The following is a 27,475-nucleotide window of genomic DNA, read 5'->3' on the forward strand; positions in this document are numbered from 1 at the left end:
GGGGCAGGGGGGGCTCCCCCTGCTGTGCTGAGCCGAGGCGGCGGCAGCTGAGCCCCCAGGCGGGCTGGGACTGAGTCGGGGACCGGGGCGGGGGCTCCGGGGGGACCATGCCCGGAGGCCGGCCGGGCGCAGCATGGCTCACGGGCCCGGCGCGCTGATGCTGAAGTGCGTGGTGGTCGGCGACGGGGCGGTGGGCAAGACGTGCCTGCTCATGAGCTACGCCAACGACGCCTTCCCTGAGGAGTACGTTCCCACTGTCTTTGACCACTATGCAGGTGAGAGCCCGCTGACCCGGTAGCCAGAACTGCTGACTAAGGGCCCGCCGCCCCCGGCCCACTCTCTGGGCCTGGGCAACTTTGGCACAACTTTGGCAAGCTCCCCTCCCAGGCTGGCCAGCCTCCCTCCATCTCTCCTTGTGTCCTGCACCCCCGCCCCACTCCCACTTCCAACTCTTAACTCCTTTACTGACACTTGCGTCCTTTCCCCGGGGTCCCCCCTGCCCTTAAGGCTCCCAAGCAGCCTAGGAACCTTTTATCTGAGCCCGAGCTCCCATCTTTTCTGTCCTCGATGTTGAGAAGCTCTCCCCACTGCTCCCAAGTCCTTCCCCCAAACTGTCCAACTAGCTTGACCTTCTGCTTGGTGCCAGGCACCCCCTCCGGTCTGCCCCAAGTCCCCTTGGCGGTTGCCTCAGATAGAAGAGAAGGGGCCAGGGAAGTGGTACTTGTTAGCGGGGAGGGAACCAACCGGCTGCCGAGCAATTGGGGACAGAACATGCCTGAGTTTTCTCCCACTTTTCAGATGTTTGAGGTGGGGGATAGGCACCCCTTGCTCTCGAGTAGTTCCCTTCCCTTCCCTTCCCAGCAGACCCCCATCAGGTTGGGAGAAGTCTTACTGGGAAAAGGAGACGCGTACAGCTTTAGGTCATTTTGTATTTCTTCCTTCCCTTCTTTCTCCCATCTCCCAATCCCCCCCCCTCCCCATTTATCCTTTTGCAGTCAGCGTGACCGTGGGTGGGAAGCAGTATCTCTTGGGACTCTACGACACAGCTGGTCAGGTGAGTGGCCCAGAGGACCCTGACAACCCTAAGCCCCAGCAGGGCGGTGGTGTCCTTCCCCTACCACCACCTCCAGCCCTGGACCCCTCCCCTAATCTTTTCCCCTGATCTTTTAAAAATGGAGTTGGGGTGGGGTAGTTAGGAGAAAAGGGTGAGTGATCTTATCAGGGTGCCCGGGCTGGTTTTTTGTTTTGTTTTGTTTTGTTTTAATCAAGTCAGCAACCGGCATGACCAGAAAGCTTTTTTTTTTTTTTTTTTTTTTTTTTTTTTTTTTTTTAAGGGCAACACAGCAAGGCAACAACAATGGACTTTTTTTGCACATGAAAGTTTTTGCCAGTACTGCTTTTACTTGGGTGCCTGTGGTGTTTGTGTGTCTGTCCCAACTCCTCTTGCAAAGTAGCCTGGGCCAATTGTGAAGCGTTCTTATTTTTAGTTCTAGATGACCAGGTCTCTCTCCCTTCCAGTGCCTTGTCCCTCATTGGCGAGTGGTCTCCCTGCCTGCAAGATCTGATTGGTGGGAAATGGCATCATCTAATATTATGGTTAGGCATTTGGTCTTGCTTGTTTATGACAACATCACTGTACACTGGGGCTCAAGTCCCCAAAATGCAATCTGTGATGTTGCAGAAAATCAGAAAGACAAACAAACCGATCAGAAAAAGCTAAAAAGCAAAATCAGAAGGCTTAGGCGAGAATCAGGAAGGAACTCAAGGCAGGGAGCTAGATGCCTGGGGAAGCAGGCCAGGAGACTTGGTCTGGATTCTTTTTGAAAAGGCTCTAGGAAGAAACGAATAACTTCCCCAGCTTCTTCCAAGGGTTTGCAGAAGGGTCTTCAGCCTCAAATGCAGAAATGAGATTCGAAGCTAGCCCTGGCTCTTCCTTGACCTGCCACCCCCCGTGGCTCAGGGAAATAGGATGATTTGTGTGGTGAAGTGTTGCAGAATCTGCTTCTGTGGCTGACATGAGACTTGTTTGGCTTTAGTTACTTAGAAAGACTGATAAGTTGAGAAGGATGTGTGACTAGCGCAGAGAATGAAGGGTTGGGGGGAGTGGCTCAGGATTTGGATCCAGAGTTGTGGGTCCCAGTTAGGAAAGATCTTTGTTCAGTTCTGAAAAATAGATGACTTTGGAAACAGGACTACTTTATTTTGGTTTCTCATTGTTAGATTGCTTGAGCTTCTGTACATGTAGAAACTGCTGCCAAGAAGTAATGATTAAGACTGTTCCCCCACCTCACCCCAACTTGAAACAAAATTGCCCGAAATAGTCATCTTCCATTAATCTAAGGCCCCTTCTTATTTGCCTACCTGTAATGGTTACTTATTTGTGCCCTTTTTGGAGGCTGGGATGGGGATGGGAGCTCAGGCATTGGAAAGGAAGAAGTTAAGTGAAGTCAGATTCCAATGAAAGAAAGCTTTAAAGGAGATAATGTTGAAATTTGTGTTTCAAATGGTGTTTGTTTTTTTTTTTTTTTTTGTTCTGGACTTTGGACCAGAAGAGTTTGGGTCTGTGATGCCATGATTTTCATGGGTGTAGGAAATTCCCAGTAAGGACAGAAGTCAACTTTGGTTCAGGTCATTCTGACTCTGAGGCTGGCTTTCTGCTTTCTGTCCATGCTACGTCTCCAGGAGGGTTTATAATTTTTCCATCATTTGTGGATTTGACTTTTCTAAACTCTCCTTCTTTGCCATTGGCACAACCCATTGGAATTTTTGAAACTTCATGTGATCCTGTCACATGGATGAAGTCAAACTGGTTATTTGAGTTAGTAAACCTCTTTTAGATTTGTTTACAAAGAGAGTCTCTAAGCTCCTTTCCATCTCTAAATTGATGAAATTCTGTGATTTATTTTGTGTATGCAATCAACTTTTGATAATTCACTTGGAGATAATAAGGATTTTTAAATGCCATCCTGGCTTAAAAACATACAAGTCTTTGTGCCCAGGAGGAAACAACCAGCATCAGACCAGATCATTTAGAATTCTTTGTATGCTTTTATGACCAGATTTGATCATTTTGCTTTAAGTCAGAGGTTCTCCCTTTGTTGTCGGAACATTAGGTCTTCTTAAGCTAACAAATTATTCTTCTTGATGAGCCTGACTGGACACTGATTCATAGAAGTGTTAACTCTTCAGTCTTTCCCCCTGGAGTAGGATTATCAGCAGATTGAAAGCATTTAGCCATCTTTATCAGGATGGCAGAATAAGGCAAAGGGGATGGGATGGTGGTCTGGAATCTGCTTGGGGCAGAGAGGCTAATGACTGAGTTTCTTAAAATAGGGAGGCACCTCCAATGTATAAGTGAATCAGGTGGGAACTCATTTAGAATAGTTCCGGACCTGTTACCCAAATATACCATGATATCCCTGTTGTGTTTTGGTGTCAAAGAACAACTTTCTGGGTTGCACCAATGTGGTACTAGAGGTCTGGGTCCTCTGTGGATGGTTCTCTGGAATTATGCAGGGCAAGCCCAGCTCAGGTGTGGGGATGTGGTAATTTTAGGGGATGGAGTTTAGGACTTGGAGGGAGGAGCCTTGGGGTTAAATTTGGCTTCAGACACATGATAGCTATCTGACCATAGACCACTTTACCTTCTCATAAATTCAATTTACTTACACAGAAAACAAGGATAAAATTTATAACCCCAATTAACAGGGCTGTTGGAACATGTGCTGAAAACATTCAGAGAGCCATAGAAAGAAGAGCTCTTGTTAACCTTATTCTGATGCCCCTCAGTTTTCAAACTGGTTTTAATGCCTTAGTCAGAATTCTAAATTTTGTGTTTGGTTTGTTTTATTCTCTCTCATTTATAAATAATTATATATTATATTTATATATAAATTAATATATCTTATATAGTCATATATAATTTAACAAAAATATATTTATAACTTAATGTAGAAATATCTATTATATATAAATTAGCCTATTTATATAACATATATAGAAATTAACATAGAAATATGTGTGTATATAGAAATTAATATAGAAATAGAATATAAACATACATGTAAATGTATTGTATTTATATATTAATTTATGCTAATATATTATATTGTGTTATATGTAATAATTACATAATATATATGTATAGAGAGGACATATAAATATATCTTTTTTAAACTCTTTCTGTCTTAGTATAAATTCTAAAATAGAAGAGTGGCAAGGGCTAAGCAATTGGGGTTAAGTGAATTCTCAGGGTCACACAGCTAGGAAATATCTGAAGCCAGATTTGAATCTAGGTCCTCCCCGCTTCTGACATGGTATCCTATCTTCTATGCTATGTAACTGCCCTTCCTTTGTCTTTGGAGTGCCTATCTCAAAGAGTTCACCTTCCAATAATATTTTTTTCCTATTCCATTTAACAAGCATTTATTAAGCATCTCTGTCAGACATGGGCAGCTGGGTGGTACAGTGCATAGAGCGCCCACCTGGAATCAGGGCTTAGAACTTACTAGTTATGTGTCCCAGGGCAAGTCAGTTAACCCCGTTTGCCTCAGTTTCCTAATCTATGAAAGAATCTGGAAAAGGAAATGGCAAACTATTCCTGTCTTTTTGTCCAGAAAACCCCCAATGGAGTCTGGAAGAGTTGAATATGACCAAAAAAACTCAACAATAAAACATGACAGACATTGTGCTGGGGACATAGGGGCAGAAAGGAAGCTGTCTCTGCTTTCAGGGGGCTCACATTCAAGGAGATGACATGTACACAGATAAACAATATTTTCACAATAAATGCAAACTTTTTAAAAATCAGAGGGAAGGAGGTGGATTCTAGCAACCTAGAGAATCAAGAAAGCCTGTTTTAGGAGGTGGCTCATTAGCTTAGCTTTGAGAGCTGGAGATTTGGGTAGACCTGTAGAAGGAAAGCCTGACATGCCAGGGGGGACATCCAGCCTACTCAAAGGCACAGAGATAGGGACTGAATTGTGATGTATAAAAAAGAGCAAATAGCAGAAGGTCCAGATTCTCTTACTCCATCCTAACTACGCTGCAGATTTTGTCTTTTAGTGGCTGGCACTTTAATTTCTGGGGTGTTTTTCCAGTGTTAATCTATCAGTCGAATTTAAAGTCCTGAACTAGCATTTAACTCTTCATTATATCCTTACCTACCAGGGGTGAACATGGTTGCTTAGGGCCGACAGTCTACCTAGTTCTGTTGGAGGAAGGAAGTAGGAAGCGTGAGGTATGTTTAAGAACTTTTGAAATGGATAGTCTTCTATAGTGGCTTTATGGCAAAGCCCTTGCTGGTCCAAGTTGATACCTTAAGTAATCTAAATCATTAATGTATTATTCATGTTTCAATATTAGCACCCCCTTAAACTGGATAATTTATTTCCTCTTAGGGTGGTACATTTCAGGAGCGATTCGGGGGGGTGGGAGGACTGGGTAATCTGCAATGGGTACCACAGCCATGGGATGAGTCAACTGGTTCCCGAAGAGAGGAAGATCTGGTGTGTCACCCTCTGATTGTTCCAAATTGTAGTCAGTATTACCGGATAGAGTCCGTGCTTCTCACCAGCTGATAGAAAGGGCTTGAGTCGGATCTCCTACTTAATGAGAGGGTCCTTCCCTTTGACCACTCTGGGAATGGGGAAAGAATGGTGAAAGCAGTTATAGAATGGGGTACGTCGACATTCAGTTTGCTGTACTTTGGGGCTGTTAAGATAGGATGTGAGGAAGGAGAGGCTGCCACCACTCCTGTGTCAAGGATGTACACACACAACCAGAGGAGCTTCCTCTATTCACATCCTCTCATCCCTGGGGCACGGAGGTGACCCTGTCTTCCCAAAGGCTGTGCCAGAAGATCACAAGCTCGGGCAGGTCCTTCCAAGCTGGAAAGACTCCACATTTGAGGCCGGTGACTTGACTTTGTGATCCAAGAAGTAGACTGGCCAAGTCCAGAGAAGCTCACCAAGTGATTTTTGTTTTGTTTTGTTTTGGGGTAGCAACTCATGAAGACAACAAACTTAGGTGTAGAGGAACCATTGGCCTTCTCCAAGTCAAGTCGATAAGCATTTATTAAATGCCTAATTATATGCCAAACCTGGGTAGACAAGGCAAGAGACAGATTCTGCCCTCAAGGGGCTCACGGTCTAATATGGGGGACAACATGTAAAAAAAATTGTCTACAACCAAGATATATGGGGGATAAATTAGAGATAATCAACATAGGGAAGGCACTAGAACGAAGAGAGATTAGGAATTCTCTGATCTTTTGAAATACTGATGTAAACATACCTTAAAATTATAAGGCATTTCCATCTATAATATTAATTGATTCTTCCTTAAGACAGACATTATTTGATACATGTAAAATCCAGTGGAATTATGCGTCAGCTAAGGCGGGTTAGGAGGTTTGGGGAGAGGGAAAGAACATGAAACATATAATTATGGGAAAATATTAAAAATAAAAATATAAAAAATAAATTTAAAAACAAATTTTTAAAAAGGCAGACATTATTACGTCACTTTATGGAAGGACTGATTCTCTAAGCAGTGAGGTAGTGTTATAAAGTGAGAGCTAGAACCCAAATCTCTCTCTTTTCAACCCAAGACATTGTTTGTTTTGATTGCAGAACCTCACTAATGTAGAAAATGGAGTTGGCCAGAACCCATTGGTGAAGCCTCTGAGATATTTATTTGTTTTTTGTTTTTTTTGGTTTGGGGATTGTTTTTTTTTGTTTTGGTTTGGTTTTTTGGCAATGCTTTCAGAGGGAACTTCTCCCCGTATGGACAAAGAGGTAATAGAACTGTCTATAAGGCGGTATGATATAACTAGAGGCATTTCTCATTATGATCTCGTGACAAGCCAGAGGGCTCTTTGCTCCAGGCTTCTGCTCCATGGTATTAATTGTCTAGACAAGACTGGGTCACTTTGGAGAAGACACAGAGTTGCCCTTTTCTTCCTGTGGCTGGACGCTTGCACTGCCCAGGAAAAGGACCAGGAGGTGTAAAAAGTTGACCTCCTTACTGGGCGCCTGCTCCGTCCTGCTGCTGGATGAGCTGATCAGGAGCTGACAGGCTGCCCCTTGGCAAGGGCTCCTTTCTAGTCCCTTAATCCTTGGAATAGATATGGAATCTGATATGCTCTCAAACCGGAGAGAAGCTCAATTCATCCTTGGTCTAAGAATAAATACCTGGAATCATGAGGATTAGTGTCGAAGGGTTGGGGAATCATGGGAGTCCCAAATCTTTTGTTTTCCCAATATGTATATTGGGAACTTGCATGTGTGTCCATCAATACATGCTATGTAGTATGTACTTTTGTGTGTGCAGCCATCCTGACAGTATTAAATATCTGTCTCCCTGCACGTGCTTGCGCACACACACACTCTCTTAGAGTTCTCAGATGTCAATGGAGGTTGCTTTTAAAATGACATTTGAGGGTTTTGCCATCAGAAAATAGCTCAGCAGCTGTGGGAGCTAGGAAAGACCTAAGGATGGCCCAAGCCTTACCACTGAGGAAGCTACTTCCTCTACTGGAGAGGGAACCTCTAGCCTGAAGTAACCTTGGAATTCCCCCTTCTGAATTTCCGCAGATAATCTAAAAGGCTTATTCGTAGGATCCCAGCTTTAGAGCTGGAAGGGACCTTAGAGGTGCCTCATTTGGAGTGAATGGGCTAAGAGATTTCTAAATTGGAGGGAGGCTGGGAAGCACACTCGAAGGATGCTCCTCTTGGGATTAGACCCGAGGCTTACCCATTGAAGGGACATTTGGGGAGAGACTATGACTTTTTCCCCGATAGCAGTTTTTTGAAATGTTGGGCAACATTTTCCTTAAATCCTAATTCTCCATCACTGACCCTCTCAATCTATTGAAACTGTTTTTGGAGCTACTTACATCTTCATTCTGGGATCATAAGATCATAGAATTTTTAGCTGGAAGGAGCTACAAATCATAGTTTAACTCTTACTTTAATGAGGGCTCAGAGAGAGAAAGATGATAAACCAAAAGTCATAGAGCTATTGAGTGGCAGAGTTAAAATTTGGACCCAGGAGTATTTATGTAAGTTTACTTATACACGTGTGAATCTGAATTTTCATTTGTTCTCAAAACCAACCCCCGTCCCATCTTTAAGGAACAACGATCTCATTCTAGTATCTCTTGCTTGGATGAACAATTCTTTATTTCTGGTATTGATATTCTTGTTTATAGATTTCAGTTTTGCCCATTATCAAATGATAAAGAGGAAAATTTGATTCTGTCTCCTTATAATAGTCCATCAAAAGGCATTTATTAAATATCTACTATGTACTAGGTACTGTGCTGGAGGACTGGGGTTATAAAGAAAGGATAAAACACAGTCCTCAATCAAGGAGCTCACAACATGAAAATGACTATGTTCAAGCAAGATAAATTGGTGATTGAAAGATCATTAATGAATTGATCATTTATCAATATTGATCAAAATTGATCAATTATCAATAAAGAGCAAAGAAAGAAACCAGAAGCCAAATTACAAGAGAGTTAAGAAAGTTAGAGGAAAAGTGGAGGCACTGAGTGTAGACAACCTTCTCCAAAAATTTAGCCACAAATGGGAGAAAAAATATGGAGTAATAGCTAGTGGAGGAATCAAGTGAGGATTTTTTGAGGATGGAGGGCAGATGTATGTGTTCCTAGGCAATAGGGAAGTAGCCAGTAGGCAAAGGAGAGAGTTGAATTGATAGAGAAGTCAGCCTACTGGAGGAGATGGAATATAATATAATATGATATGAATGCGTGTTCCCACTTGAACGTTTCAACCCTTCTCTTGACTTCATTTCAACCATGGCTTTCTTAAGGTTTGGTGACTTTTACTAGCATCTTCATCAAGCTGTATAGGTTATTCTGAATTCTCAATGGCCAGTACAAGCTCTGGCACATTCTACCTTGGAAAATTTAGAGCAAGGCATGGAGATGGACTAACTGCCTGACTGTCACTGAAGGACAAATTTAATTTTCATTTCAATACCATTTCATTTGGTGATCTCATCAATCCCATGGATTCAATTATCATTTACATGCTGGTGATACTCAGATCTACTTATCTAGTCCTAACCTCTCTCTTAAACTCCACCTATAGCTCCCTACTGGACATCTCAAACTAGATATCCCATAGAGGCACTTTTTCTTTTCAGTTACAGCATCTCATGAAGAATCTCGACAAAGTATTTCAAGGATCATAGTGTATTAATTAGAAATTTTGTACGTTTAGACTCCATCCCCCAGAATTCTTTCCTTGTTCCAAAATTCCATTTCCCTTTTCGTTTACATGTGCCTTTACATTATTGTTTATATAGTTCTATAAACTCCCTCTCTCTTTTTCCCGTGTGGGGCTGAGGAAGGTGATTTTTTGCTCTAGCTTTTTTGTTAGTTATTATTAATAAATCTTATTAAATATAATACTTAGAATATTGGATATTAATTTTGAAACTCACAATGGTCTACATAAATGGGAGGGAGCAACCCTGCAAATGAAATCCCAACGCTTTTGAAATTGTGGTGATCAGAATCCTACCAAGTTCTTTAAATCTCTTGTTTTTAGAGCAAGCTAGTAGAGAATTAGGTGTTTGTGGAGGGCAAGGAACAAGTTCAACCAATATTAAACACACACACTCACAATTCCTGCTTGCAAAACTTTCCCCTATCCTTCCCTCAGTTTCCAAATTCTTGTAAGGACCATGGCCAGGCAGCTGGTGCAGATGACTGTAAGAAGTAAAGTAGTGGTACTGCAGTGAGAGGAAAGGGAGAAATGAGGTAATTGAAAATTAAATAAATTCCAATTCTTGGCCTAAAGTGGAGTTTTCTGTCAGCTCCTGACACCCTTAGTCTAGAGCTCATTTTACATGACCATGCTGGCAAATAAGGTTTTTTTGCCCTCAGCATTTCATTGTTCCCATTTTTAGTGTCAGGCAGGCAGCTGCCTCAAATGTAGAAGAGAGAAAAGAGCCATGAGAGGAAGGGGAGGCAGGGGGGCTCCTGTGAGGAGGCAACAGTCCCAGCTCAGCTAAATGTGCCTAGTTTGGGGGGCCCTTCATGGAACTGTGAAATGGGCTACCTTTCCACTTCCTTTCTCCCTCTTCAAGTCCCAGGTCCTCAGGCACCTCTACCTCCCTACCCCTCTTATATAGATGGATCTGTGGTCTTAGCTATCCATCTAAAGATCTATACTAAGAAGCTAATTAATAGATGAAGGGTTGGTGACTAACGAGGGTCTTTGTTATGACCCTCCTCAGGGTTATTTGCATGAATGAATGAAGCATTAAGTGCTATCCTAAATGCTGGTGATAACACATAGAAAACTTAAAACAGCTCCTGCTGTCAAGGAGCTCACATTCAAATGGAAGAGACAGCACAAATGTAATTTCAGCTGCAAGTCATTGGAAAAGTCCATGGTTCTTAGGTGTTTTGGTAAAGCAGCTGTTGACACTTCCTTTTTAATGTCATTTCTTCTTTTTTTCTTTAAACCTTTACTTTCTGTCTTCCCATCTTTCCTTTGGGGTGCCAATAATTCTGCTAGGCTTGTTTGTGTTCTCTGTGAGTGGGATGGCAGGCTCCTTCTTGCTTCCTCAGATGATGGCCATGACTAGAAGCAAAACCAGTGGTGTGAGGGGTACCACCTCTCCTAGGACTCTTGTGATTTCTTAATCTCCCAAGGTCCTCAGTTTCCCTCTTCTCTAAAATAAAGGAGTTGGACTCTGGTCTCTGAGGACCTTGCAGCTCCAGGATCCTATGAGCCAAAGTCTAATCCTTGTTTTTTTGTTGTGTTTTTTTTTTTTTTTATAATTGCCCTCAAGATACTTGAAAGGAGTGATCCATGTTTCCCTTAACTTTTCTCCGTGTTTTTTTTTTCTGCCAACACTTAGAGTCAGCCCTACTTTGTAGTTATCAGTTGGGCCGATATCTTTGGGGTCTGTAATTCAAATCTGATATTGTCTCTCATTTTCATCAAGTGTGTGATCTTAAAGGGTTTTCTCATCTAGAGTGTCATGTAGCATCAGCCCTGGTTTGAGAAGGAATATCCCGTCTCATGGACCCCTTTGGGAATCTGATGCAACCTACAGTCCCCTTCTCAGAAATATGTTTTATTGAGGGGAAAAAAAAGAAATGTGTTTTAAGTGCAAAATATTATTATAAACATATATTATCATAATATATAAATAAATAACAAATATATAAAATATTGAAATTATATCAATAAAGATAAAAATATATCTATAAATAAATATAATTATGTATACTGTTAATTTTATTATAGTGAAATATTTTGTGTCCTTGAACCTAGTTGGGATACATAAAACTAACACGCATGAGAAAAGAAAGGTAGAAAAATCAGTAAGAGAAATGAGACTTGAGCTGGGCCTTGAATTCAGAGAAAAGAAAGGGAGGGTCATAGGAGTAGAAAATTTAGATGTTTTATAAGTCTCTAGACTCTTGTTGTTGATTCTAGATTCTTGACATTGTTAATGCCTATAGTGTTGAAAACTAAATTATAAAGATTAACATCCAGTCACTGATAACTTAGTAATTAGAAAGTACATTTGAAATGTTATAGTTCTGGGTAGTTTGCTATGTTTAACTCCTTTTAAATAAAGTCTCCTTTTAGCAAGAGAATGGTGGGAGCCCTAAATTTCAGGCCTGCCAACTCCCTACCATGGAAAAAGGAGGCTTGGTTTGTCACTTGAGGTTAGAACAAGCATTATGTTTGTTAGATTAAATTCTGGATGATGATCAGCCTGCCGGTGTTTAAATTTGGGGGCTCTCAAAATCATATATCTAATAATACATTATTTTTAAATTTTACGTATTACTTATTTCTTTGTTAACTTGCTTTTGAAAAGCTCGTGGATTTAGAACCTGAAGGGACTTGAAGGGTGATAGAATGCAATTCTTTCATTTTATAAATGAGGAAACTGGAATCCAGAGAAAGCAAATGATTTATCTACAGTCCTTCAGGTAGGAAGGAGCAGAATTGAAATCAGGATGCAGGGACTCTGATTCCAAGCTAGCCCACTTTCCATTGCTTCATGCTGTCTTCCATGGGGACAAATCACTGGAAATGTACATAGATGAAACTCTAAAAAATTAAATTATATCTTAAGTGTATTTTGTTTGGGGGAGACGTCTTGTTTCTTAAAGGAATTCTGAAGTCAGTCCTTTTGTAAAGTGAAGAATCACTCCAAAGAATACGCTTTGTGCGTATACATTTTCATGTGTCCTATTTGTTTAAAGCAGGATATATACTTTTGGACTTGTGAGGACATCAGAGCCTTTGATGGGCTTAAAGAGCTGGTGTTCTCTCTGCCTGAGGTTCTCCTTTCCATACCTTCCCTTTGAGGGGGTCCTATTCAACTTTGTTTTTTCAGAAATAAATGGGGTAGTGGCCTGGAGCAAGATGTGGCTTGGACTGGATGGTAAGAGATTGGAGCCTCCTTTCTGCCATTTCCCCTGTTGCTGTGTGATGTGTCTCTCTGCTACTGTTGGCATCCCAGAGCTTTATTCCATTTTTCTTTTCAGGGTAAAGTTGAAAGTCACCCCAAGGAACCCATTGGCAATGAATGTGATTTTCCTGTTGCAATCTTGGCTTTTTTTGGGGGGTAGGAAGTAGAATTACTTACAAATCAAGTCTCTCCTACTATCCATATCAATGTTTCCTTTCAGCTGTGATGTGGAGGAGGAAGAGGAATCTGACATTTTAATAAAAACCAGAGAGAACTGCCTACCTCTGTGGCAAAGCTTTCTACATACACACTCTGATCTTATCCCACATGTATCTTCAAATTCATCAGTATCCTGTGACTACCAGTATTTCATCCTATGCGCCACACAGAATTTCTTGGTGATTAAGTGATCTAACTTTTTTGTTAGCTACATTGTGAATACCGTCTGAGCCTCGTAGTCTGAGACTATTGCCCTAGATCAGTGGCTCCCAAACTTTTTTGGCCTACCACCCCCTTTCCAGAAAAAAGTATTACTTAGCATCCCTGGAAATTGACTTTTTTTAATTTTAATAGCAATTAATAGGAAAGATAAATGGATAAATGCTCCTGTGGCCATCACCACCCCCCTGGATCGCTGCAGCACCCACCAGGAGGTGGTGGCGCCCACTTTGAGAATCACTGCCTTAGACAGAGTCGGGGGGCCTCTTCTTATGACACTGAATTGGTTTTGTCCAGATTTATTTCTAAAAGCCAGAGATTGGTGATGATGACTCATTGAGGGGTAGAACTTACCTAGAAGATCACAAGCAAGGTTATAATGCAGAAGTTCCCCAAGGAATAGTTGGGAAACTTCTAGCAGATAAAATTGTTTTTTGTGTTAATGTCTCAACCCTCTACCACAACTCTATTTTTTTTAATTAGACACATTCTGATGTAAAAAATCTTCACAAATAAATTGACTCAGAGCTCACCTATCTAAGAGCTGTAGTTTTGAAAGAGCATTTCATTCTGATCATCCGGCTCATTCAAAATCTTATTTGCTGCAGATTAATTTTCAAAGACTTCTCTTCTGCTCCAGGTACAATGCTTGGTTTGATTATCTTATTATTCTGGAAATACTCTTTCCCTGATCCTGAGGAGTGAATAGAGAGTTGCTGGGGTGATTGAAAGAATGGCTCCGAATTCTTTGGTTACTTTTTTTGTTGTTGTTATTCTGAATTTAGCAAACACCAATAATCCTGAATGTTTCCACATAGAACAGGGAGAAAAAAGGGTTATATATGAAACTATGAAGACATGAACTGATACAAAAGTAGAGAAGAATCAGAATAATAATTTATATGACTATTGTTAAAAAAAAACAACTTTGAAAGACTTAAAAACTCTGATCAATGCAATGACTAAACACAGCTCCAGAGGACCAGTTATGAAATATTTTTCCCCTCTTAACAGAAAGGTAAAGCCTAGAGGTGCAAAATGAGATACATTTTTTTAGGTATAGCCAATATATGGATTTGTTTTGCTTGATGATGTTTAATAGAGGCATCATGGAACGAGGGGTAGAGAGTGCTCACCTTGGGGTCAAGAGGACTTAGGTTCAAATCTTACCTCTGACACATATTAATTATGTGACCCTAGAAAAATCACTTAACCTCTGAGAAGAACAGATGTAAGACACTGATTGAAACAACTCATCTAGGAGTTCACTTTCACAGTGAAATCAGAAATTCCCAATCCCCATGTTAACTTGTTACAAGGGAAGGTATTTTTTTTTTTTTGGTGGGGAGTCTTCATGAGTTCTTCTTAACTCTTTATGGTGCAGTAGTATTCCATTAGTCATGCCATACAGTAGGAGCTCAGGTATAGCAATTAGCCATCAAAAAAACAAAGACAGAAAAATACATAAAATAAAAATATTCAATTGCACGCAAAATCCACCTATTTTCCCAGGCATCATAAAGTATCTCAGTTGTTCATCCAATCATGCTCTCTCTCACTCTGAACAGCCTTTGGGTGAGTCATTACATTGTTTTGCACCAAACATTAGCTTCGGAACCAGTCTTTGTCCAAAGTTCTGGCTTGTAAGAAGTCATGTCCTCATCAGAGCAGTGCTTCTCATTGTTTCATTGATGCTGTAACAGTGGCCCCATAGTACAAGAGTAGCAATGCTGGTAGCTGGTAAGGCTAGGAAAAGTTGTCAAGTGCCTAGATATAGTCATACAAGAAATACTTCTTATTTTATGCAAGGATATCTTAGAACACAATTGGTCCTGTAAAATAAGGTCCTGCTATAATTTGTCTAGCCATTCGACAATTGATTAGTTTCTACTTCTTTGCTGTAACAAAAAGGGCTGCTGTGAATATTTTTGGACACATGGGCTCTTTTTTTTTTTAAACCCAAACCTTCTGTCTTAAATTGGTTGTATGGCAAAAGAGTGGTAAGGACTAGGCAAATGGGGTTAAGTGTCTTGTCCAGGGACATATAACTAGAAAGTATCAGAGGCCACATTTGAACACAGGACTTGCCATCTCTTGGCTTAGTTCTCTATCCACTGAGCCACCTAGCTGCCCCTTTACAGGTCCTTTCTTTGATCTCTGTAGGGAAGGAGTTCTTAATCTTTTCTTTTTCATGGACCCATTAACCCATTTGGGTAAAGCCAATGGACTTCTTAGAATAATATCTTTAAATAATTAAAGGAAATATTAAATTTCACTTAAAGGTTAGTGAAAATAAAGAAGTAATTTTTTTTGCCCTCCAAGTTTATAGATTTTTCAGACCGTGGATTCATTGTTAAGAACTCCTGCTTTAGGGGATGTGTCAAATGGTGTTATGACTAGGTCAGGGGATATATCCATAATTTAGTGACTTTTTGGGTAGTTTCAAATTGTTTTCCAGAATAGTTGGAACATTTCACAGTTCTACCAACAGTGTATTAGTCTACGTTGAATGTGATATTCAGATATTTTCTATAAGTTGTAGATTTTGCTGCCAAGTCTTGTGTGATACTAGCTATGGTGACTTACTGATTGGATTCTTTCTTCGTCTGTTTGAAATACATTATGTGTGTGTGTGTGTATGCATATATATATGTATATGTATTATGTATGAGAGTATGTATATATTTAATTGCTCTGGAAACACTGGATTTGGCTAAGATGTTCTTTTTGGGTTTTGGTTTTTTTTCCCCAGGACGTGACCAGTGAAGGTTTGTTGTTTTTTTTTTCACTTTTCCCACTGTTTCTATTAAATCTTGGCAGTTTGCTTTAATGATTTCTTGAAATAAGATTATCCATGCCTTTTTTGTTGTTTTTCATGTTTTTTTAGGACAGCCAGTAATTCTTAGCTTATCTTTTCTTGTGTTTTCCAGGTGAATTATTTTTTATAGTAAATATCTTACATTTTCTTTTTTTAGTTTTTAAATTTTGTTCTTCCTCATTTGCTACTATTCTGCCTTCTCCATTTACCCCTGCAGTTTCATTCTCCCATTGGTGAATTTCTCATGGAACATCCCTTTTGAAGAGGTTTCATCTATCCTTAATTCTCTGGACTTCCATGCCCTTGAGTGGGTATCTTCTTTCCCCCCCTTCCTAATACACTTTTTAACTTCTTGTGGACTATCTTCCCCATTAGAATAGAAGAACTTTGAGTACAGGAACTTTCTTTTTTCTTGTATTTATATTTGCAATACTTAAGATGCCTGGCATATAGCAAGCACTACTTAATAAAAGTCTGTTGTTGATGTGACATAATATTTCTTGTTATTTCCTAGAATTATTAAGTTCTGCTTGATCAATTCTGATATTAAGGGAATCTTATTTGGGCAAGGTTTTCCATCTGTTCTTCTAAGTTATTTCTCCTTCCAATTCTTTCCTCCGGTGTTTTTATTTCAATTATAATTCCATTTTTTATTTCTTGCTTCATCTCTTCCATGCATTCTTGAAAGAAATTTTTATCATCAAGTCATGTTTTTCCTTCTGAACCTTCTTTATTCATAGTTGCAGAGTTAACTCTTCTTCTAGGTTTTACCCTTGGATAACTATATTTCTTCTTAGGGTTCTGTCTTGTCTTCTGCCTATTCTTGTTTCTGACTTGGGAGTTTTTTGTCAGGGCTGAGCTCTCCCCTTCTCAGACTCTAAGATGTGCTAGCCATTCTTTGTTTGCTTTTGGACTCCCAATTCAGGGTTCCAACTGCCCTTGAGGATTCTGTTTTGAGAGTGTGGTCAGGCATCAGTATCCTTCAGTCAGAACTCTGGTCAGCTCTCCTGTTTGGACACTGCTGCAGGCTTCTCTTTCTTCCAGGGGTCTTCTTGGTCTTGTGCACTTACTATCTCTATTCACCTGAGTTTGGACTGTCTTTCTTAGTTATGCCCTGATTAGTGGCATTGGCCGATTCTCAAGGTGTAAATGCTCACACTGAAAATCTTAACAATCGCCTTTCAGGAGCTGGTACAAGTTGGCTCTAGCACATCCCTGAAGATATATGCCTTGGTTCCTTTTACATTTGGCCTTTCTTAGACTCTTTGTGTCTAATTTCAATCTAGAGAAAGCATGACACCTTCACTCTCCTTAAATGCCAATGTAAAGACTTTTTCATCTCCCTGACTCTCCTCTCCCTTTTCCGCCTCCTCTGAATTTCTCCATCACTTTCATTTTGTGTCTAGCACTTGATTCCGTTGTATTGTATTATTCTCTAATTTTCTCTTTTGAGAATCTTCTTCCTCCAGGTAGCCTGAAACTTTGTGGAGGACAGAAACCCTGGCTTCTTTCATCCATCCCTCCAACAGTAACAATGCATAATGAGTTTGTTATTTAGCACAGTATCAGTAAGAAAGGTACATTATCAGTTTATTGTGACTTTGTACCTCTTCCTTAGTGACCATCTTTGCCATTTTTCTTTTAAAGGAGTTCTAAGGTACCTGGATATTATTGAAGCTCTTTAAAAAAATTCTTTTAGTGGTAGTTATTTTAATACATTGCTTTCCTTGGAACTAATTTCTTAAATTCCTAAATTTAATTCCATGGAACTAATTTCTTAACTTACAGAGCACATTAACAGAAAAGTTTCTGGGTCTAAATGAATAAAGCATTGGCTCCAGGTACATAATAACATAATATATGTTTTACATGACAGGTTCCCAGCTTAGGCACTCTGAGAATTCCATATGATTTTTGTATATGCAGCAAGCAGCTCTAGACCCCAGGAATGAGGAGATGAGCAATTTACCCAAATCCAGACTATAAGAATTGACAGCCAAGATCTGAATCTAGTCTGAAATCACATAGGCTAAGCCATTCCATGTCATAGATGAATGGAAACTAAAGAATATGCTGTTAGACATTATATAGCAAGTGGTCGCTACAGTGTTCCATGAAATCTTGCCTAGGAAGGAAGATCCTACATGACCTGTTTATTTAGCCTCTAGTACTCCATCCAGGGAAGAGAAGAGCATCTTCATGTCATTCCCTGAGTCCATCATGCACTGCCTTGTCTCTTCTGTTCGTGATGTTCCTCCCTGCCCTAGAATGCCTATGTCACATCCAAACCCTATCCATGTTTCAAATGCTCTCTCTTTTTATAGGAACTTGACCATCCTACATAGAGGCAATCTGCCTTCTTTGGACTCTTATAGCATGTAGTGTCTATGCTCCTTGCTGGGCATTGGTCTGTTGATTCGAAAATAATTTTAGAATATAATTCAAAAATAATTCAGTATCTCAAAACCAAGTTCTGACTCAAACTGTTGTGGCTGGGTTTCCGTGTTACTTTACATGAAGACTAGTGGGCTTCCCGATTACACAATGGGTTCAAGAAAGCAAAAAAAAATAGAATCTTGGCACATCTTGTCATTATCGGGCACATGGCATATAATGTGTGATTTGCCTCTATTTTCCTAGCACGCAGGGGCTCGATTTGATCGACAGCGAGCTCCTGGAGGAAAAGGAGCAGGCGTTCTTATTACTGTTGTTATTCGCCTGGCAGGAAGATGGTGGGAAGGTCTTGGAAGATCCCCTTCTTGCTGGAATTCTTCACTTCAAGTCTGGATAACTACTTAAGGGATGTGAGAGTGGATTCTTCTTACTCGGGGATGGCTTGGGCTGTGCTGAGATCCATACGGATTTTCTAGCATCGCAGGAGGACATTAATGGAGAGACACGAAAGAGGCTTTTAAAAGGATGTAAAGAGAACTGACTCTGGCGGTAAAAGCAGGCAGGGAGGCAGAAGTGTGGGTGGATAAGGGGATTGACAGCAGGGATAGGCAAGCCGTGGACGTGGCCGCTCTAGGAGAAGGGCCGATCTGTCGAATCTGAGTGGGTCGGGGCACGGCCCAAGAACGGCAATTACACGCATAACGGCGTATGAGCTAGCCACAGAGGATGTGAAGATGATAATGATGATGATGATGAATAACTTAGCATTTATATAGTGCCTACCATGAGCCAGATTCTGTACTAAGTGCTTTATAATTATTAACTCATTTGATTCTCGTAACCCTGGGAGGAAGGTGCTTTTATTATCCCCCTTTTACAAATGAGAAAAATGAGGAAAATAGAGATTAAGTGACTCGCTCCAGGATCAGAGAGATAGTGTCTGAGGCCAGATTTGAACTCAGGTCTTCTTGACTCCAGGCCCAGCGTTCAATCTACCGGGCCACCCAGTTCTTTCCAGCAATTGAGGGGGGAGGTTTGCTATTGGATACAAAGTTCACCTTAAGGAGTATTCGTGTCTCCCACTACTTTAAATCCCTGGGGCAAAGCCCCACCATTCCAAGCTAGTTATGTCCCTGCCTAATACCTCTATAGATTTGTATAGCCTCACTTGTTGTATTACTCTCACTGGTGTTTCCAAATAAATCCCCTTTGGAAGATCAGCTCATTGCCCCAAGAGCTTCCTCATACTCTTCTGTTGGAATAGGAAGAGTACCATTTGTTTCCTCTCACTGACCCTATGAGGATCCACCTCGTTTTCTGGTCATTTGTATTCCCAGCGAAGTCTTCACTTTATTTCTGCTGTGCAAGTTGCCCCTGGTAGCATTCAACAGTTTGCTCACACACCCCACGTGTGTCTCCCCTGCCCTTTGGGTCGTTTGTCATTTTAATTATGAAATCATTGTGTTCTGTAATTCCAGTCCTTTAGGTTCACCCAGAGAACACTGGGGTTAGAGAGAGAAGCCTTGGCCATGGCATATGCGGTTTGGGATCCACAGAGATAATAAAATCTGCCCTTACTCTGCCTTAAGGACTCGGGAGGATTTATTTAGGAGAATCTACGTCGGATGCACTTGGCAAAAAGAGAGCCTTGTCAAATAGTGCTTTTCTCCTGATAATTCCTTCCTCATTAGCTGCCAGAGCTCCTGCGGTGGCACTTGGGTTTCTGTGTGATTCCCTTCCAGTGTGCATCAAATTTGGTTCAGCAAATGTCACACGTCTCCCCAGCCAGCTACTTTATGGTGGGAAGTCTGGCCCAGACACTCGCTGAGTCACCTTGGAGCACAAAGAATGATGATTTAAATGTGTGTCCAATTATACTTTACAGGGAAGCTACAGGCGTGTACAGGATGCCTAGGAAATCGCTTGTGGCATTGTTTGAAATGCCCAAGTCAGGGTTTTGTGCATACTTCGCCTAAGCGTTTCTAATATTCTTTATGGCTGTAACAAAGACATACATTTTCCTTTGGTGATTTCCATTTCCCAGGTCCCATTAGCCTTTGCAAAGAAAGTGCAGTTTTCAAAAGTTTTACATTTTTCAAAGTGGTTTTTGGATATGTTTTGGATATTTTTATTACTTGGTACATTTAAATACGTGCACCTACTGAAATCAGTGTATACTGTATTTTTTAGCTTAGCTCTAGAACCCAGATCATCCTAGCACTTTCATTCCCCTTCTCCAAGACTTTGAATAAAAGGAGCATCATCCCTAAAAGTCAGAAGACCCAGCTGATTTCGAGTCCCATACTGGCCTTGGATCACTAGGTGTCTCAGCCAAATCATCTAAACTCTTTAATTCACTTTTTTTCTTTAAAAACCCTTACCTTCTGTTTTAGAATCAATACTGTGCATTGGTTCTGAGTCAGAAGAACGGTAAGGGCTAGGCAATGGAGGTTAAGTGACTTGCCCAGGGTCACCCAGCTAGGAAGTGTCTGAGGCCATATTTGAACCCAGGACCTCCCATCCTTAGTCCTGGCTCTCAATCCACTGAACCACCTCGCTGCCCCTTCTCTAATTCACTTTCTTCCACAGTGAAGGGTACCTGTCCTACCTCTCAGACTTGGTGGGAGAATCAAGGTAGATCAGTTCATGGAAAACAGATTTCTCCAAACTGTAAACTTGATCCACATCCAAGGTGGCCGTTCCCTAGAAATATGATACTCGACACAGATAACTCTTGTGAAATAGCTGTGCTGGGAACCTTTGTAAGACAGGAGCCTGGGGCTGCAGGTGACAAGATGAAGGTGAGTAATAAAGACTGTTACCTTTAAGGAGACAGGAAAGGAGAGAAATAAAACGTGCTGGGAGAGAGCAAAGAATATGCCTAATGGTGCAGAAGCCTCTGATGTGGACTGATGCACTTTGTGATGTGCTGATGGGCTGTGCTCAGGGGGGCTTCCTGCTGAGGGCCACAGTTGGGTGCAGAGCTTCTGTAAATGTCAGAGAAATGACGTGAGTGTGGAAGTGTGTGTAAGGGGAAAGGCTCTATTCTGTGAAAGGCTTTTAGCCGGATGAGGTCTAGCATCACATGCCCTTTGCTTCCTCTTGCCTCTAGGATCAACTATAAACTTCTTGGTCTGGCAACTGAAAGCTTTCTACAGTCTGCTTCCAGTTCACCTTTCTAGAATCTGGGCTGGAAAGGACCTCAGAGGCCATCTAGTTCAACCTATACCTAGAGGAAAAATATCTACTTTATCACAAAGAAGTCCTCCAGTCTTTGTCTGAGGACCTCCAGGGAAGGGGGCATCCCACTTCTTCCCAAGATGGGGGAGCAAAGTTATCCTTTACCATCCACTTAAATCTTTCTGTAACTTTTATCCATTGCTTCTAATTCTGCCATGGAGGGGTGGAGCAAATTAAATCTGACCTTTCTTCCTTGGAATAGTCTTTCAAATACTAAAAGACAGATGCCATAATTCCTCCTAAATCTTCTCTTCTCCAGGCTAAACATTCCCTGTTCCTTCAACTAATCCTGTCTTGCTTTCACTATCTAGTCACTCTTCTCTGGGTACTCTCCAGCGTAAAATATTCTTTTTCAAATGAAGTGTCTCAGATTTGGCTTGACCAGAGAAGTATATGGCAAGGCTATCATGTCTCTGGATCTAGACAGTGTGTGTGCCTTTCCTCCAAACTATCCTTATCTCCTGCCTCCATGAATTCACTTCTACCACCACCATGAATGGAATGGCCTCCTTTCTTATTTATCTCTTACAATCCTTATTTTTCTTTCTTCAAGGCTCATTCCAGGTACCCCCCTCCTCTTCTCCCCCATTAGTGCTCTGATCAGCCATCGTCAGACACTGCACATTGATCCTAACAGAGTGATGCCATACTCTTCCAGTATGAAGGACAATAACCAACCAAGTGATCTCACTTTCCTCTGAGTATATTGTATTATATATCTGTGCCTCTACACTTCCTAAAGTTTTCCATCTATTGTTCATCTTGCTAACCTTATATCTCATTACTCCCTAACCCTCTAGCCCAAATTAATTTATTAGCAAGCTGTTATATCCTTTGATTCCATAAACTCTTACATTGCTTTTCCCCAAATCAATCCCCTTCCTCTAGAATCTGAGCATTTTAGAACAAGAGGAAGACCTTAGAAGTTTTAAGAAACAAGAGGCACAACAAAGCCTCCTGATATCCAGTGCTTTTTCTTATTATACCATGCTGCCTTTCTAGCAATAATAACTCACATTTCTATGTCATTTTAAGATTTACAGTGGACTTTGTGGTAGGAAGCACAAGTTGGTTGGGCTCTATCCTAAAGTCTCTTCCAGCTACAAATCATCCAGCCTTTCACTTGGCAGGGATAGGAGGAGAGCCTCTTCCACGCTTGTGCAATTTGCCTGTGCAAATTGCCAGTGGAAAGGAGAGGGGAAGATGAGACTGGGCCATCATCAATAAATAAAATTTAACCAGAATTTATATGGAAGGAAAGGAAAAGATTGAAAAGAGGTCAGGCACTAGTACATCTTGGAGGGCCATTCTTAGGAATCTACATTTTTTTTTAAAGTAGGCAATGGCAAGACATTAAAGGTTTTTAAGAATGGAAGTGATGAGGTCAAATCTGTATAGGTAAAGGATATGTTGTCAAGAACTTAAAACTAGCAAAGATTTTAGAAAATTCAAACTAGTGAAAGCTCCATAAATATTCAGATAGGATAATCCCTTAATTTGGAAGATACTCAGACCAATAAAAATGGCATTTCTTTTTAGAGCTGTGGATAATAATAAGTTAAATAATAAATTAAATAAATATCTAAATAGTAAAATAAAAATCTTTATTTTTTAAAATAATGATTTGTTTATTTAAATAATTAGTACTTCTCACTTCTAATTTCCCTGGGCTGGTGGACTCCCCTTTTATCTTCTTCTTACCCTATCCCTCTCCTTACTCTGAAAAAAAAAAAAGTCAGACAGTGAATTGAACTTTCTTCTTAGGGTCAGTCAATCAACAAACATTTATTAAGATCCTATGTACCAGACATTAATTCCTGGGAATATAGATATTAAAGTAAGATAGTTCCTGTCTTAGGTGGTTTACATTCTACTGGAATCGACCATTAGAAAATAGAATAGGAAACAGCTAGGTTGCTCAGTGCATAGAGAGCCAGACCTGGATTTAGGAAGTCTGGGGTTCAAATTTGACCTCAGATATTTCCTAGCTGTGTAACCCTGGGCATATCACTTAATCCCCATTGCCTAGCCTTAGGCCTTAGAACCAATACATATACTAAAATGGAAGATAGGGTTAAAAAAAAAAAAAGAAACTAGTACATTTTACCATTAAGAACACAAAACGATTACAGAATTTAAATATAGTTGTTTTACTATTTAGATATTTATTTTTTTATTTATTATTTTATTTATCGCTAAGATGTATTATCATCCACAACTCTGAAAAGAAATGCCATTTTTATTGGTCTGAGTATCATCTAAATTAAGAGATTATCCTATCTGAATATTTATGGAGCTTTCACTAGTTTGAATTTTCTAAAATCTTTGCCAGTTTTAAGGAGAACTTAAAGAGAACAAGAAAGGAATTTAGCATCCATAGATTTAGAACTAGAAATACTTAGTAGTCATCCTCTCCATTTTCCTTTTTGTAGAGATGAAGAAACAGGCCTGGGCAGGTTAAGTCCCATTGCCCAAGATCAAATAGATTTCAAAGGTATAAAACTGGGATTTAAACATCAACCTTTGAAGGCTCCAAGGCCAGTTTTTGTGCTTCCCACCACACACAAATATCAATTCCTTTTGCAGATGAAAAAACTGAAACTCAATGAAGTTCCCTAAAATCTCATGGCCAAATTTTGATCCTAGCTCCTCAGGCTCCAAATCCAGTATTCTTTCCATGATAACATGCCCTAATACTGGCTTGTGCTTATACTCATCAAACATAGAAGTGCTTCTCAAATAATCCCCACCAATCCCCTTTCAAAAAGAACAGTTGTTCTAGGGTATTTTTCTCCCAGGAAAGAAATACTTAGTGATCTATTTTTTTTTTTAATTCCACCAAGATAAATTTGAAATGAGCTAAAGCAATAAAAGGAAAATACTGATAAAATGAATAAAAATGCCTCAGACTATTGTCTATTACCAAGTTTTGTGGAAATGGATGCTTTAGACTAGTGGCAAAAATGTTAATCTTCTGAAACTGACTTTCATCCACGTGTTAGCTTCCCTTCTTGATGCCCTCCAAACTTCAGTAATAACTACTCTTTCTGTAGCCTGGATGTCATCAGGGGCCTTTCCCAAGATCTATTTTTAGGTTCTCACTAGAAACAGATGCTTGGGATTGAGGGCCTTTTCATTATTACTGCTGTAAACCTTGAAAGCAACTGATAAATGTTCATTCATAAATCACAAATTAAGTTATTGAGTTTAAACTATCTTAAGTCCTGTGACATTCTTAAGTATTTAGACCTTTTTATGGTCCATCAGCCATTTTTTTTTAAAGATTATTCTGTGGATTCAACTTTTTATTTTTTCTGCCTGGACCACTAGTACAATCACTAGTGAAAATTCAAATTCTTCAGTTTGTAGCTAATTGAGTTATTTGCTGGACTCTAATGCCATGATGCCAATACATAAAAAGCACTGGGTGAATAATAAAAGTGGGGGGAAGTGCTCAAAGACCTTATAGCTGAGAGGGGAGAGGAGGATAAAACATATATGTGGATAACTACTGTGTTTTCTTGTAACAACACTATTTTCTGTTAATATACACAGATCTATCTCTAACATATGATGAAGTAAATAATGAATCTAAATCTCTTAAATCCTAATTCATCCCCTGTCCACTACCTCCCAATCAAAATCCTCTTCACATGGATAACTTCATTTTTCATTGTGTTAGGATAAAACAGAAGAAATTTCTGCATTTTCTGCTTGTGATCTTGGGCAGATCAAATCATTTAACCAGTTTTCTCCTCTGGCACTACCAAACTTCACAAGATTGCTGTGAAGATCAGAAGATACTTTGGGAGGATTCACCATTGAATGAGAATATATTTCCTAGGATATTTTAATTTGGGTTTTATTGTCAAGATGCTAGTTTTTACTTTAAAAGGCTTTTCCAAAGCTCATTATAAGTAGAATAGATTAAAAAAAAAGAGTAGAACTATTAGGCTAGTATTATTTTAAAATGGAAAACAACAACTAAATTGTAAGTTCTTTGAGGGCAAATAGTCTTTTGCCAGTACTTTGCCTGGTACTTGGTAGGCACTTGATAAATGTTTATTTAGCCCCCTCATTGGACTTCTTGCTTATAAAGTCTCTTTCTTCTCTGATCTGTCCTCTATACTTTCCAATATGTCTTAAAGTATAGATGTGATCATGGCGCACTTTTACTTAAAAATCTCCTAAAGTTCCCTATTTGCTCAAGGATAAAGTAGAAACTCCTCATCCTTACAATTCAAGCACTCTACAATATAGGTGCAAATTGCCTTCCCAAACTTGTTTTACATTACAATAGACCTTATTTTGCACACACAAGTTGAAAATCACTCATAACAGGGAATTCCATTATTTAATAAATATTTCTTATATGAATATATCTCGGCACTTTGACTTTTCTTAGGCTTATCAGAGCTTTCAGCATCACTACTCTTGTACTTTGGGGCCATTATTAATCTCTAAATAGTGCTCATGAAACAAAGAGAAGCACCGCTCTGATTCAGACACAACTTGTTACAGGTAAGAACTCAAGGAAAAGACTGATGTGGGAGCAAATGTTGGCTGCAGAAGTGTGAGGACTCACAAAAAGGTTTCCCAGAGCAAGAATGAATGGGATTGGGTGAACGAACGAGACTTTACAATGCTTGGGAAATTGATGTGGATTTAGAGTGCAAATTAAAATTTATTTTACATATTTTTCAGCCTCGGTTTTTTTCTGTTGCCAATACCTGAATTTGCATGTGTTGAGTTCATGTAAAATGAGGTTCTGTTATATGCTTTCTAGTCAACATTCAAACCAAACTGGGCTTTACCAGTTCTAAGCCTTTGGATAAGTTGTAGCAGGGAAGGCTCTAATTTATTTTTATTTTCATTATTTTGCTTCTGTTAGAACTCTTAGTTCTCTTAAAGTCTCAACTCAGGTGTCTCTTCGTATTTAAGACATTCCTAATCCCTAATATACTATTCTCTTTCCCTCAAAGTTTTGTTTTTAATTTTTCTGTATACATTATATATAAAATGGTAGAATGCAAGTTCCTTGAGGGAGGGATTATTTTAATTTTGGTTTTGGTTTCCCAGTATATGTTGCCTTGTATCTAGCAGGGGCTTAAAAAATGTTTGATGGATTGAAATGATTGATTTTTATATTCTTTCAGAAGGAGAAATATCATACATAATAGGATACACTAGCAATATAGTTTTTGTAGGGTTGTTTGTTTTTTTTTTAAGAAAAATCAGAAGCTAGCAGATTAGTAGAGAAAATGAAGGCTCAAAGGTAAGAAAATTAGGCAGAATTTGGAAAAGGGAGAGACTTTTCCTTTTTTGTTCTGCGGAAAAATGGGGATTGAGATAAACCCTAATATATATACACATAGAATTTTTTTCAGAACACTTTTTAGGCCTTTTCTTGTCTCTAGTGAAAATTTAAAAATTAACGTTCTCACTAAAATTGGACTTTTTAACCCTTTATATATATATATATATACATATATATATATATATATTTCAGAATATAAGGGAAAAGAAACCTCTTGTTTAATGCTGTAAAGCTTGTGAAAATAAAAACATTTTTAGTTTTAAAAAGACTTTCTTAAATCACAGGACCAAGAAACTCTCCAGTTCAAGTGAAAGGGAATTTAAATTTGCTATGAAATCTTAAAGAGTTCCTCACTCATTTTCTGAGTCAGCCAGGCTCCTGATTTTGTCTCACACAACAGAGAGCTGTCTTGAGCTCAACCAAGGAGGCAATTCTTTAAAAGATACACCAAAGTGACCAAAATATCAACAATAAGAAAATTCTTGGACATGTTTGGCCTTCCTTAAGGGATACTACAATTTTAAATGTTTAAGGTTCTGGCAAGTTTGCATCTGATTCTTCTGTATATTTTCCCCTCACCTGGACTGCTCTTCCTCCTCAGTAACATAAAAGTTATAGCAGAAAGGACCAGATTGCAGGTGTTCCTATATAACACTTAATAATAGTTGTGTGTGAGTAAATCAGTAAAAAAAACCATGGCAAATTCCTGAAAGCAGTTCATCTCACTCTCTTCCTCCAGTTTTAACTCTTGAGTTCAGTTTCTTATTCATTTGTCTTTTCTACGTGGATGG

At 39.6% G+C, this 27,475-nt stretch overlaps 1 protein-coding gene across 1 annotated transcript in view; it reads left to right on the forward strand.

Moving 5' to 3' along the window:
* Window positions 1–122: 122 nt before the first annotated feature.
* Window positions 123–27,475, forward strand: part of RHOQ (ras homolog family member Q) — a 39,960-nt gene continuing 12,607 nt past the window's right edge. The window contains exons 1-2 of the mRNA XM_044663295.1: window positions 123–275; window positions 996–1,054. Of these exons, the coding sequence (XP_044519230.1) occupies window positions 134–275; window positions 996–1,054 (201 nt within the window). The 5' untranslated portion in view covers window positions 123–133. The remainder of the gene's footprint in view (window positions 276–995; window positions 1,055–27,475) is intronic.

This window comes from Gracilinanus agilis, chromosome 2, assembly GCF_016433145.1.
Source record: "Gracilinanus agilis isolate LMUSP501 chromosome 2, AgileGrace, whole genome shotgun sequence".
Lineage (NCBI taxonomy): Eukaryota > Metazoa > Chordata > Mammalia > Didelphimorphia > Didelphidae > Gracilinanus > Gracilinanus agilis.